Source organism: Aptenodytes forsteri, unplaced genomic scaffold (genome assembly GCF_000699145.1).
Source record: "Aptenodytes forsteri isolate BGI_AS27 unplaced genomic scaffold, ASM69914v1 Scaffold54, whole genome shotgun sequence".
NCBI lineage: Eukaryota > Metazoa > Chordata > Aves > Sphenisciformes > Spheniscidae > Aptenodytes > Aptenodytes forsteri.
This window is the reverse complement of record NW_008796044.1, coordinates 1,500,152-1,515,352: the sequence shown is the minus strand read 5'-3', so window position 1 is coordinate 1,515,352 and position 15,201 is coordinate 1,500,152. Positions and strand designations below refer to the sequence as shown.

General features: G+C 35.6%; 1 protein-coding gene across 1 annotated transcript in view; it reads left to right on the top strand.

Moving 5' to 3' along the window:
* Positions 1–15,201, top strand: part of DOCK2 (dedicator of cytokinesis 2) — a 211,599-nt gene that overhangs the window by 72,659 nt on the left and 123,739 nt on the right. The window contains exon 27 of the mRNA XM_009285697.1: positions 9,969–10,064. Within this exon, the coding sequence (XP_009283972.1) occupies positions 9,969–10,064 (96 nt within the window). The remainder of the gene's footprint in view (positions 1–9,968; positions 10,065–15,201) is intronic.

Below are 15,201 nucleotides of genomic sequence, written 5' to 3'. Positions count from 1 at the left end.
AACAAGGGGGAATGGCTTTAACCTAAAGGAGAGTAGATTTAGACTAGATGTTAGGAAGAAATTTTTTACGCTGAGGGTGGTGAAGCACTGGAACAGGTTTTGCCCAGAGAGGTGGTGGATGCCCCATCCCTGGAAACATTCCAGGTCAGGCTGGACGGGGCTCTGAGCAACCTGATCTAGTTGAAGATGCCCCTGCTTGTTGCAGGGGGGCTGGACTAGATGGCCTTTAAAGGTCCCTTCCAACCCAAACTATGCGATGATTCTATGATTATTCTAAGTATTCAGAATGTTTTTCAAATTTAATCTTGTTTCTTTCATAAAAAACCTTTGTAGTTTCCGAAAGAAATGTTTTTCAGTGTACAAATGTTGTAGCTTATGGTTTGTGCTTTCAGCAATGTCTGTGTAAAACAGATTGCTCTTTACTATACTTCATTCTGAGTCTGTAGTTTATTTCTCAGGCTCCTGTAGTTTTGGAGCACTGTAGAAATTGTGATCTGAGTGGTTGCTGTTCTCATTTGAGAGACTATTGAATTGACTTTTTAGTCCCTCACTTTTTAATGAGCAGTAGGTTATTCGATGGAGTTTCACAATAACGAGGATTTTATTCTGAGGAAACATCATAATTAATTACATTAGGAAAGTTGTAATTTCTCCTATGAATACGTGCTGATTTCTCCCTGAGCTATAGTTTTCTGATACGTGTTCAGACTTTGCAGGCTTTGGATAGAGGCAAGCTGTCATTTTAGTCGTTTTTCACTATGGATCCTTGGATCATTTTCCAGTAATGAAATCATTATAGCGTGTTGCTTGGTTTCATAAAAATCTTTGAGTTTGAAACTGAAGAGGCTTGTCTGTTTGCACAGGGCAATCTTTTCATGTGTATTATGAGCTGTTTTCTTCATTGTTTTAGAGGTAAGCACTTCAGGAGGGGTTGATACAAGGTGATACTTAAGAGGTATAGGAGCATTTGAATTTCAAATGGAGTTCGTAAGAGAAATGGTAAAAGCATGATAGGGCAAAGAGTGAAGTTATAAGTTTATAGGGCTATAATGTAAAGTAAACCAGTTTCATTACCGTATACTTTAAAGGGTGAAACACAGTCATAAGGCAAGATAGAATAATACTTTCTGCATGTGTACCACATAAATTCAGTTTATTTTCAAATTTAACAGTGGCTGTCCATAGTAACTGACATGTCAAAGACTTGATTAGTGCCTATTGAAAATACGGGTTTATAGTTCATGTTTCCATGAGTGAGAACATTGCTGTGTGCAGAACAGCATGAAGAAGTCAAATTCTTGTTGCTTGGTAAGCATATATGTAGCCCCATGCAGTCTGAAGACTATTTTGTAGATTCTAACTCGCCCAGTTTCTAAGAGTCAGAACTGATATATCCAGAATGATGTAGAAACACGATGGGCTGTTTACCAGAGAAGAAACATTTGAAAATTACGTTGGGTTTTTTTTTAATAGGCATCCCATTTTATTAATTTCTGAAATCACTGTTTGTAAAGAAAAACACCCCTTTCAGCCTGTGTTGTATTCATATTTTAAGTGTGACTGTGAGCACAAAACCAGTTACTAAGTAGAATTCTTACTAATAAATATTTTTGTTCATTTTTGGAAATGCGTAAGTTTCCAATATTAGTAAAAACATAAAGCTTGAGGGATGGAAGATGACCTATATCTGAACTGATACACCTCCTATAGAAATGTCTATAGAAATAAGGTGTAAATGAAATGCAAAGATGATTGAAGAAAAGTAAGTGTTTGTTTCAAGAAATTCCATGTCTGAGAGGTTTGTAACTGCTGGTTTTGGACAGTTCTGTGAACATATGCTTCAAGGACTTAAAAAAAGATATTAGGCAAATACTTTAGATTTCATTTGATAACATTTTAGTTGAAAATCAGTATGATGTGTATGTTTAAACACAGCTGGAGATCAGAGGTTTAATGGGTGATTGTACTCTTCACAGGTTTGGACTTCAGTCTTTTAACAATCCAATTAAAATAGTGTAATTTGTATAGAATGATGTTGTTTGAAAGCATGTAATGCATTCTGTGCTTTTACTCCTATTGAAGAAGGTAGCCAGGCAAACCTTTTTGTATTATGACAAACAATAGCTTTTTAGGCAACATGTAACACATTATGTCATGAAAATTGCTGAGAATTTAAAACACATGCATTTAAAAAAACCACACACATTCACATTTATTTAAAACAAGTAGCATTTCTTCTTTTAAGGAAGGTAACCTGTAAACTGGAGATTCTCTGTGAGATATTTGGGTGGCAGTTATCTACAGATTGCGTTTTGCAGTAAATACTGATGAGTTTCTAATATCAGGAGAAAAGTCCCTTGGAGCAGGTTTAAATCCAGTAGTGGTATCAGCATATGATGACCCCTCTGGAGGCATCATATTCATGAGTATAAGAAACATTGTAGAATAGTTGGGACATCAACAAAAGAACCAGTTGCTTTATTACTAAAAATCTACTTTTGAGATGACTTCTCTGAAGGAGAAAAAAAGACCAAAGGAAGGGAACACCTTCAATACAGTAGTATCTAAGGCATCAGACAGTAATTTGTCTTTAAGAGACAGTACAGATTTCTCTTGAGTGTAACACAGATGTTTACTTTCCAGCTGAAGTGAAAAATCTTGTTTCAAGGATACACAGTTTTCACTTGCAATGGGAAATACTTTGTATCCTGTACTCATACAGGCAAATGGAAAAGGTTCACTCTATGGCCAGATTATGATGATGGTGTTTAGGTGGTCTCCTTCAGAATGCCTTTATTCAGTGTGATCTAGATATAGAGAATTGTTTTGGTAATTAATCAAATTATTTTTTATGGGATTGCACTTGAACCCTAAGATTAATGAAATTTTCTATTGAACAATTAATTCCCTGTACCTCTTAGTATCTTACTAAGAAAATGGATTATTTGACATGCTGGAGGAGAAAACTTCAGGCCTTAGTGGTAGACTTACTTTACAGTATTAATTGTAAGCTTAACTCTGTCTTGAAAACACCAACATCTTGTCCATATTTCTTCTGTTTTTCCATCTCAATAGAGAAATCTGGTTTTGGATCAGTATTTAAAACTTTTTGTAAACTTAACTTTGATATTTTTGCATTGGATTTATTCTGTGAAAATCACCAGAAGTAGAATATACACAAAGGACAGAAAAGAAGCAGTAGCTGTTCTGTGTTTTGTGTGGTCAGAATTTATTTTGTGAGGTGATCTTTGAAGTTGTTACAGAATTTTTGAAGAATGTATTTTCTTTGTCAAAGAAAAAGATTTTGTGATATTACCATCTTTGCTCTAGTGTTTTGCCCTACATTGTTTGGTGAGTGGGAACAAGTGAATCATCAGATCCTTGTGTTCAAACACTGTTCTCTTCAGCTGCTGTCTAGCTGCTTGGTTCTGCAGGTAGCAAGTACATTGTTAAGAACGCTGGTTTATGGTAAGGACTTCATTTTTATGACTAGACAGTCATTGTTAGGCATTTGGGCGAGATGCTTATGTTTGATTTTTAAATTGCCTCTACAGCAAACAACTTTTGGACATAGATGACTTTTTTTGACTGAATCGTGTCAAAAATTAGCTTCATAGCTTGAGCCTGTGTGCTTTCAGCACCTGTGAAATACAGCTAAAGTTCAGAACTGCAAGTAAGTCGTTGATGGTGGTCATGGTGAAATCTGTGACTTTTTGTTTCTGTTTTAGTTAAAAACACTTCCCTTTTCCCCCTTTACAACAACTTTGATGCGTGCAGTCTGACAGCCCTTCATAGGGTGACTTTGTCTCTAATCTGACATATATCCTATAGTTTAATATTTATTGTATCAGAACAAGTTTTTATTTGTAGTGCTTACACAATTAAATGTAATGGTAAACTTTTTCTTGGAATCTGAAATAAAATCCTGGTTGAGACTACAAGTGGAAGCGAGATGTATAATCTTTTTCCTGTTCTGTGCACAAAGTCAGTAATTGGCAGCAGCTGCATTGTAAGCTGTTGATTATATTAGTAAACAAGTCTGGAAGCATTTTAGAATTGTACAGAAATTTGTAAAGCATTTGCCTAACTTATGGCAGGTCTTAAGACTTTAGCAAAAGAGAATTTCAAAGGAATTTAGTCAGGGAACCTGCATGTTCTTTTAGGGCCAGTTACCTTAAGTTCTTCAGAAAATTTTCAGTCAGAACAATGCATGATTATGAACTATGTGATTTAAAAAGAAAAAAGAAAAATCTTTACCCTTTTATGTGTGCTCTTTTTGTGTGTGTGTGTGTGTCAGAGGGGAAACACAAAGTTATAGAACTGGATGCATAAGAGAGCGAGCATACTGGATCTGGTTGGTATAGAGTTCATTTTCTTCGTGGCAGCCCATATGGTGCTGTGTTTTATATTTGTGACCAAAACAGTGTTGATAACACATCAATGAAAATTTTAGTTATTGCTGAACAGTGCTTGCACAGTGTCAAGGCCTTCTCTGTTTCTCACTCTGCCCCATGCTGGGGGGTAGGCTAGAATTGGGCTAGAGTTTGGGAGGGGACACAGCTGGGACAGCTGAAACAAATTGACCGAAGAGGTATCTCCAAGTGGATATCTAAAGTACAGGTTGTGTAATGTTATAATTCTGAAGGAGCCATTCAGTTAGTCCAAATAAATGTCACTGTCCAAATAAATGAACATTCTGTCATATTCTGAAGTGCATCGTTGACTCCGAGACAATGGAATTACTCTGATTTTTGTCCCAACCCTGTAGAAGTTTAAATAGAACATGAAAGGTAAATCAAACACTAACTGCTATTACCCTGCACAGATATTTTTAGAGAGAGTGGTTTGGTTTGGATTTTCTATTAACTAATTTGTGTGTACCAATGTGTGCCATCAATCCCTTCAATGAATCTGAAGGCATTTGAGTTCTGTGAGAGAATTTCCTACTGCTGACCTGCATACCATGTATGAGCTCTGATTGTTTCATGCCTTGGTCACCTAGCAAATCATTTTCAACAGTGAAGACAAGCACACATTTTTGATGACCATTAAGTAGAATAATACAATTCATGTTTTCCAAGGGAGCATTTATATACGGCACAAGTTGTTAATTTAGCTTGTGAAAAGTCTCATGTTTAACCAAATGAACTGCAGCCAAATGGTGAGTTTTCCAGGTTTCACTAAAAAACTTATGTCAACCTTGTGAAGTGAAATATGATCTAAGAAAATGCATCTTAGAATGGGTTGCTAGACTGTCTTCTGAAGCTAGAATTTTAGTTAAAAGCTGAAAACTTGTGTATAGGCAATGTGTGCAAACGCTATTTTTCTTAAGTTAGCTATGTCAGTATTGAATGCCTAATTGTTTCTTAGATTATCAAGAAGAAAAATAGTCTCAGTTTCATAAAGAAACCATTTTAATTCATTTGCTAACATTTCTCTGAAAATTCAACGGCTTAGCAGAAAATAACCTTTGCATGCTTGAGCATATGTTACATTTTTTCCAGGAAAGGTATGTTATATGCTACTTGTGAATTCAGAATAGAGCTCATCTTTAATAATGGAGTCATGGCTAAATGTTAAAACCATTATGTAATGTTCTGAACTGTTACTAATAATGGTATAGCATGTACTGAAATGTGGAAGGAAGTAAAACTAGATTATAAGAGCCTTCATCTTTGAATTAAAAAAAAAAAAAAGGCAAACTAACGAAGAAGTGACTTCCCTGTGCCCAAGGAAAATGTGCGAACTGCTACTATGTAGTTCACCATTTTTGACCATTGATTTTTTTTTTTTAATTATAGTGGTAATCAATACTATAAGAACAGCTATGATTAATGAAAACATCTTGAATTGTAACAGAGGCCAAATCATGGAATATTTCTTGCAGCATTGCAGCTAACAATTCCAGCTGAGATGCCAGTTTTTATCTCTACATTTGGTATGGTAGCCACATGGACAGAGTTCTAACCAGAAAGCTATTTAAGTGTTGCAGTTCTTGCAGTGAGACATAGTATCTTTCCTGGGTGAAAAGAAAATATTCTCTGTAAACTATATGCTGTGAGTTTGGTGCTTTTAGAGACTATTGTCAGAAGGTAGCCACTGTTACAGCAGGTAGCTTTGCATACCTTCAAATGACTGTTAAGAAGTGTCAGCAAAAAAAATCTCAACCACGGTTACTTCATTTAATGTGGCTTCCCCTTTAATGGTGCTTTTTTGCCTTGGCTGTGTAGGATATTTTGGTAATGTCTGCATTAGCAAGGAATGAGTCACAACATGAGTGTACCACTAGGTTCATGTGGTTCGTTGTGGGGCTCCTCATGAATCTGTTGTACGTGGCTTGGGGAGTTGATGCTGAGTAAGATATGGTCTGATACTGGGGTTCAGACATCTCCATTATGCATATGGCTCAGCTTTCTGAAGGCAAACAGTTTAGAAACATGCTGGGGGACCTTATGTTGGTGTGACCCAAACATTGATCAAGAACCTAATGTCTTCATTTCTAGCACTTGTCAAGGAGCTTCTAGTTTCTCTCTATCTGGAATTAATCTAGTTTGTGTGCAACAAAACCACTCAGAAGCAGTACATGGTAAATGGAAGTGATCAAGGGATTTGCTTCAAAATTGTTATGAACCAAATTGCTGATATAGGCATAGCCATATAACTTTAAGGTCTTGATTTATGCTTAAGATAAAGGTATACATAATTGCTGTATTTAATTTTTGCAGTTATGGGGAGGAAGTTATACAAATAATGTACTTTCTCAATTTGATGTTTGTATTTTCCAACTGATGTAAATAAGAAATGAAAAATTCAGGGGCAGGCAGTATAATTGGATAAATGTGTTGTACTCTAGATTGCTTCACCTTTCCTCTACTGCTGTGTTAACTGGTAGCTGATAAAATTATGTATTTTATGGCAGGTGGCTCGCCGTAGGTCCTCTGCTGTCCTCCTCTGTCCATTCTTTCAACAGTCAAGAACACTTGTTTGAAACAAAATGCTAAATTTTGACTGGTACCCCAATGCACAAGGGTAACAAATGTTCTACACTTCAAAGCAAACCTTGAAATTATTGAATAAATGCAATACTCTGGAATAAGAGATGGCAAACTGCTTTTGGACAGAAGTGCACAATCATAAAGTACATTGCTATATTCAAAGTTCAAGAAGAATATACAAAAAAGGTTTGAAAACAAAACAGAAAAGCTGCATAGACCTCTGTAAATAAAACAACATTCATCAAGAGTATACTCTGAAGACGTATCAAAAACTTACCCAGAGTGTGGTTTATCTAAAGCTAATTATTTCCTGAAAGTTACATTTGACATTACAGTAATGCTAATGAATATGGAAAGCACTCAAGTTCAAAGAACAAATAGGATGCCTTTCACAAAACACAAAATTGTGCTGAAAAAAGTAAGCATCTGTAGCAGGCAGATGGTTTTCACTGTAAGGCTACCGAACAGTTCCATGTCTGTGTACTCAATATTGCTGTTCCCTTCATTTTTCACTGTGTAAGCTGTATTTGTTAAGTAGAGAACATCTAAACTCTGGTAAAGACAATACTTGAATGGAATATTTTTTTTTTCAGTAGTTTTCATTAGTGTTTCCAGTAGAAGAGTAGGATCTGAAAATGTGTTGGATTTGAGGTCCTGAAGGCAGTGGATAAGAGAGAGCTCTTCTATATGTTTTCTGGCCCAAGAAATTACGCTATTTCAAGCACCTTGGTGGCATTTTTCTTTCCTATGGTTGGCTCATCTTTTTTTGACATCCTTTGTCCCCTCTTCCTCACGCTGTCAACGTCTGTCTGCTTGTTTTTCTTTTTTTCTGGCTTCTTGTGAGATGCAATCCCTCTCTGTATTTCTTTCCTATTACGCTCTGCCCCTTGTTCTCAGTTTCAAGCAGGGTGCAGTAACTATTATATCGTATGGTGAAACAGTAGTGAAGAATCTGTGATCCAGTTAAATGCATCTGTAATGCATTAGTACAGTCTTGGAAAGAGAAATACTTGAGATGGTAAGAGTGGCTTGTGTAGCCTTGTAGTCCAATACAATTATACTGTTTTACAAAGAACGTTTCAAATGATGTCTTGCTTTCTAGCTGTACAGTAAAACACCCCAAAAGTGAAAAGGTTGTGAAGATACTCTGGTGCCAAGGGCTGCCGCTGTTCAACAATCCAGTGGCAAGGCTAGATTTTCCTTTTTCTACTGTGAGGTCAGCTGTGCCAATACATTCATTAGGAGGACTAAGATATGCTGCTTCTGCTACATAGGGGCCAAAAGATTCTGGTTGTTGCTCTTTGAATGAAAAGTGTCTGATTACAACTTTGCATAAGCCTGAAGAATTTGCTTTGCTGTGTGACAAAAAGCGGTTATGTTTTACTGTGGAAGAAAGAGCAATTTTATCTCAGAGGTTTTTCAGGTGATTTAAAAAAAAAAGAGAAAAAAAAGTAGAGACAAGAAGAGTATTTGGTTAATTATTAAAGTTGATATGGGGAGAGGTGCACTGCAGGTTTTTATTTTTAATTTCACTGTTATTTCCAGTGCTTTTAAAATACAAAGAGCCAATGCACTGTATGGTTTTCATGCTATTTGATTGCATAAACCTTAAAGCTTACAGTATGCATATTGGGAAGAGGAGGAGATGGAAGAGAAAGTGGCTTTGTGAAAGCACTCCAACAAATGTGTCTTCTGTACAGCAACTGTCAGGTGTAGTCTTTTTATAAATAAATGGGACTGTACCAGAGAGATTTAAATTAAAAAAAGAAAACACAAACAAATTATTCTGTGAATACATGGTTCATTTATAGAATATAGTAACTTTTGAAATGCTGTGACAGGCGAGATCATTTAAGCTTGCATGTGTCGTCGTCAAAGGACATAATTAGGACTAAGTGGTAATAGTAAATAAATGGCTAGATATGAGGAAGGTCTCTATTGCAAGGGATGCTGGCCTGATCCAGGTTAATCAAAACAGGAGAAAGAAAGGAGACAATGTTGGATGTCTCAGAGGAAAAACAGAGTCAGAAGCAGTTTCTCCTGGGGTGGTATTGGAGCTCAGCCACCTAAAATATTGTTAAGAAATCACCATGGCTTCTGTGATTGTGGTGGTCTTTCCATACTACATGTGACGTTAAAGAGGTGCCTTGTTTGGTGTAAGCTGATTTTTTTTTTTAATTAGAAATTTTTTTAGACTTTTTCTTTCTTTGATTGTTGCATTCTAGTTTCCAAAGTTGTCTGGTGATCAGAGAATAAGGTCAGTGAATATAAGGTTATACCCCTCTGCTCAGTGTTTTAAACTAAATAATCAAATGTTCTTTTGCAGGCAACATGCCAGAGGTACTTATCATCTGATGTGAATTGGTGAACATTTGCCATTGGGCTGCAAAGATCACTCAAAACTTGGTGCTGACAGGTGGTGGGTCTCTAGTGTAGTCTCAGCCCGATTGACCAGTACTTTGGCAATGGGGCCAAAGAACAGACCATCTTCAGTTTGTGCCCTCATAGAGCTGCAAAGTGAAATGAAGATAACTTTCTCCTTTAATAATTATGTACTTTGTGACTGCAGGCTGAGAATATTACTGAGCTCCAGACTACCCTGAGGGCCATTGACAGATGTGGAGAACTACGATACGCTTTGCCTCAATTATCTGTTACCAGGGTGTTGCTATTAAGTTATAGGCTACTCAGTTACTGGGAAAACACGAGTGCCTTGAGTGAGGGATGGGAAGTGACTATTTGAAACAAAAAACAGTTGTGGGAGGGCTAAAATTGGACTGTGCCACTTGAAATGAGTATTCCACTGAAATTGCTGGAACTAAGGAGCAGTGTGAGCAAGAAGAATGAGTGTTGTTCTTTCAAAAGGGTGGTTATATTATACAACTTGAACTGTCAACATGGAAATAATTGGTTTCTTCTTTCTTTTGCAAGAGATATAGATTTAATACAAAACCTGTTGTTTTTTTTTTACAGGCATCAACTTATGACCATATTCAAGAAATAATGGTACAGTTATTACGCACAGTGAACAGAACTGTTATTACAATGGGACGAGATGATCCCTTAATTGTGAGTAATATTTTTACGTATTTTTAATGCTTTGAAAGTCATTTTATAGTTATCCTGAAAATAATGCAAATATAGTATTTGTGGAGTCCTTGTTTGCAGACTTTTTTAGATTTAAAATAAAAGGTCTAAAGCTTTACTCTTTTTTCATTCAACTGTGGCACTGTAGTGTCTTTTGAAGTATAGTCAAATACTGTGAGATTTGTGCGTTCTTTAAAAAACCAAACACTAAGTCTAAAGTTAATTGCTGTTTGCAAAAAGAATGTTTTATAAACCCACATAAAGGGCACACTTTAACACATTGAAACACTATTGTGTTTCTACTAACCTAAAGTGGAAGTTTCTGAGTAAAACTAAAAAAAAAAAAGCTATTCTGAATAGCTTATATAAATAATTGGTGGATGCTCTGTTTCTCCCAATTTTTCCACATGCTTTACTTTTTGGTGGTTTAGAGTTGCTATGGAACAGCTGCCATTCCTGGCTCTTTTTCTGGAGGGGCAAGATGATGCCCTGTGTGCACAGGGAAAATACGTGGGGATGCGCTGGCATAGAGCACTCACCTGAGATTTTTGTGGAGATTCCATGGTTTGAGAATTATATTCAGGGACAGATTCTGCAATTTATTCAGATTTAAGTACATATCTCATGAGTACTCCTCTTGATTTAGACTATTTGTGAGAATGCAAGCCAGTTGTGTTCAGTGAAAGTTATGGAACTTGCCCTTCAGACTGTGTGCTTAAGAGAAGATGTGTATTAATTGTTAGTCTTTAGAGATTTACATTATTCTGCAAAATCTAGAGCAGCATTTACTTGATTGTTTTGGCCACAAGAGGTACATTGCTTGTCTTCTAAAATGTACTTCATTTCCTTGTTCATTTCTGTTGGAAAACCAAAATAACAGTTTTAGATCATTGCCAGTCAGAGCATATGTGTCTCCTAATGATTAGTCAATGGTTGCTTCAGACTCTCTGGTGGTAGATCTGCAAGTTTCAGGAATCATATCATTAACTGTTTATCAGAACTCCAGTCTGTTATTCTTCTGTGTGTAACCCTCTGGTGTGTATGCATGGTCATAACAGGAAGAGGTTTTGAATGAAGACCCAGTGAACCTTTCAGTTCTCTACAGTGTTTGAAAATGTTTTCTGTACTTGCAAAGAACACATCATTATGAGTGTCATGGATGATGTAATCAATCTATTAAGGAGTATTTCTGGGTACCATAAACAGTAAATGAAGAAGCAAAGTGAAACTGTGGTAATCCTGCAAAAAGGATCCTTATCATTAGGAAACATTAGGAAATCATTAGGAAACAGGCTGGTTACAGTCAATTGAAATGGCTGGAAAATCTGTTTGTTTTTCTTGTTTTTCTCTCTTATCTACTGTAATTTGTTCGGCTGTTTTTACCTAGAAAGATCAAATCCAGTGTGAATTTTGAAATGCAGATGTCTGAATGCTAATAATACTCATAAGCACCTATGCATGTGTGTATATTGGACATTTTAGAGGTTTTTCAAAGCAGAATTCCAATAAATTACAAAGAGTTTTCTAGAGCTGAGGCAAGATCTCTCAACAGAGTAGTCTTTTACATGTGAAGAAATTATTTGTAATGAACAAAATAGTCTTTTGCATTCAGAAAGAAGTGGCAAAATCAGCTTGTTTCATGCTCTGTGTAGCATCTTTAGTTCACTCAGTTAATTTGCAGGTTTGCTTTAAAAGTTCTTGAGAGGGCCAAACTTGTTGAAAGCCTGAATGCTTAATCTTTTAAAAATGAAGCAGATAGTTGGGAATTATGGCCTTCTGCAGAATGCTTAGGTAAGCTAAAGTTGCTAAAAGTATGGTGAACTCTGCACGTACAGGTGGGACATATGGAATAGCTGCAGTCAGACTATGTAGCTGATGTTATATGGATATGAGTGACGTTTCAAATGGGGCTACATCTGTTATTTACTTCCAGGAGAACAGAAGGTTACTCTTCAGATTCTTAAATCTGTTGCTTTGTTTCTGAATATTGCAAGTATTTTTATCTTCTGTGTAATTTTCTAGAATTTGAAAATGGTGTGAAAAACAATGCTAATACTATGTTATACTAATAAAAACAATGGTTATAATTTACAAGACCTGTAATTCCTTGCAAGTTTAAATGTCTTGCACCTGATAGAGTACTGGATCTTTTTTACCTGAGTTTTTTTGCTTTCTGGCAGGGATAAGCAGGTTAATTTTCATATTCAGGTGTCCTTTTCACAATCTTCTAGCTTGTTGGCAGAGAAGGAGTTAAAAGGATTTTGGGTTACAGTTGCCTTTATCTTTTCTTGCTACAATGCCAGTTGAATCTAAGGGAAGGTGCTGCCTTGTGCTCAGCTGGTAACAGCATGCTGTGAGCTTTGTTCATGTAGTTACTGGAAAGAGTCAGGCTGAGAAGGTGCTGGCGATGGAAAAGTAATTTGGCTCCCTGCAACTACTGCAGAGAAGACTTACTGAAGTGCCACTCTTGCCTTCATTGTCATGTTTTGGCAGTTGAAGGTTTTAACAGCTGCTTGGTTATTTTCACTATTGAAAAAACAAAAAGTCTTGACTGTTTGTAGCTGTAGAAGTGCTTCTAAACTTGTGATAAAGAGGGACAAATTTATTGTCTGAAATTGGCTATTCAAGCTTTATCTTGAATACTTTATGAAATTTAGACTTTTAGTTAAAGGGCATCGTGATGCAGTGAAGTTGTACTACAGTAATTATAGAAGTAAAATGTATAGAAGCATGTAGAATACAGAAGTACTTGTTTTCGATATTGGCTTGGTTAGGTAAACAAAAATATAATGAATCCACCATATACATTTTAAAGCTTTCCTTTGATACTCCCAATGTTGATTTTGTTCACAATATCAGTTTAGCATGATGAAAAGAGTGTAGTTATGCTACACAGAAAAGTTTTTAGACAATATTTATATAAGATATTCTACAAATGAAGACTTTGCTGAAAAGAAAACAGTGTGCTTTGTTAACCAAAGCTACTCTAGATAGCATACTTTTGCAAAAAACAATACTCCCTGGGGAAATAATGACCAGAGAAACCATTTTGCAGAGCTGCCATGGTTGGAGAATATGATATATTCAAATATACACATGGTCTAGCTAAAAGTTACAGCTTTTTTTTTATTCAGTATTCAAATTCAAATTGAAATCCTTTCTCTACCTAGAAAAGCTGCAGGATGATTCTATGAAAGACCTATTTATTCATTTCCCATTAATTTTCCTTTTCCAAAGAACAATTGTTCACTTCCTTTGTAATCTAAATGTGGTTTGTTATTAACTGACTCATGAAACCTAAGAAAAATACCTCATTTTATTGCAAAAGATAACATCACATTTAAAGAACCTAGAAATTTACAAAACATACATTAGATAATACATTTCATTAGGAAGATGTTTTGTATCTAAGCTAGCATAATTACTAAGTATTGCGGCTTTTTTGAAAGAGCTATAGTGCACAAAACTGTAAAAAGCCCTACATGAACTGCTGTTACATGACAGAGAGAAATCAGTATTTTATTCATACATTCTGAATTTTTAAAGAAAGTTAGGTTGACGCCATAAAACAGCAATTTCAAATAGAGTAATTTTGGAATATGCCATGTTCTGCACAATGTATTATAAACAACATACTGTAGTTGTCATTTAAGAGAAGCCTACGATATTTTGTATGCAAGTGCTATCAAGTAGCTGTGGTTTTGGGGTTTTTTGTTGTTGGTTTGTGGGGGTTTTTTGTGGGTTTTAAAAATTTTACTTAAAAGCGTGTTTGTATGTATTCCTAACATTTATTTCCTACTCTGGGAGCCGGTTTTAGGCATTACACCATAATTTTCTAAATCAGAGAAATTTTTATAGCCTGTACTCTATTATCTTCTAACAATCTACCGATTTCTGTTGCTTTTCCAATCTTGATATCATACTTCCATCTATAATTGCATAGTGTGTATCTGGTAGGGTTTTTATTTCCTATATGAATTTGTATTTAATTACTAAAATATATTAAAAATACTAAACAATAAAACAAAGCAATGCTTACATATTACATTTTCACATAGTTTAGATTCTCCAATCGTGTGTTACAAAGCTATTAATCTTTAGGTATTTTGTGTTGCTAGGATATACAAATTTCTATGTTAAATATAAACAAAACATATAGCAACTAAGCAGTCTTATCCTCTTGCTGTGGCTGATGCATACCATGACTGACACGTTCCCACTGTTACCTTTTAATATAACAAATAGCCTTTTGCTCCAATGTTGTCTTTAAAATTTTATGTAGAAAGCCTATTGTGTGTGGCGTACTGTGGAGAAGACTGGGTATAATAACTTCTTGCATTTAGTAGGTGTTGTTTTATTGTGAAACTATGATGCTTATTCTTTTGTAGGAATAATTTACTTCTGGCATACTTTTACTTTATTTTCAGTTAAATTATTGCATGGTTTTTTGTTCATGGTCGTCAGGGCCTCTGCAAGAAGAATGAGGGAGTTCTGTCTGTGTTTCAGATAAGCCTTTTGTTTGGATCTTAAATATATATATTTTAGAACTTGGCTGGCTGGTGCTACTACTGTTTACTCAAAAAAAAAAAAATAATCTCCTTTGTTGTACTGAAGTCCTGAAGTAGAGAACTGTAGGAGCAACCTTTCTGAAGGACAGTGCTTTAGCAGCACTGTAATTTCATATTTTCTTTCAAGGAAAACAGATGTCTTGAAGGGGGTGAATTTGAAAACACTGAACAGAGGGTAGGCTGAAAGACAAGTGAATGTTCTTAAATTGCAGCATTGGGAGCTGAGAGTCGGCTGGCCTAGATATCTTAAGTGTTTCCCTATCACTGTGTGTGCATATGTTAAAAAGAGAATTTCATATCTATGTATGGATAATCCATACTTTACTGATTGAGAGAGAATTGAAAAACAACCGACTGAGGAATATGGAAAACAAAGGCTAATTTTGACTGGGAGATCAATCATTAAAAATCATCTACAGTTCTGAATTCCATCAAGATCAGACATTAAAATATAAAACCTGTAACCATTTAAATCAATATATTTCAGTTTTTCAGAAGTATTGATGTTTGTTCAGGTCGTAAGAAAGACTTAGAGCCTTACTTTGGTTGGA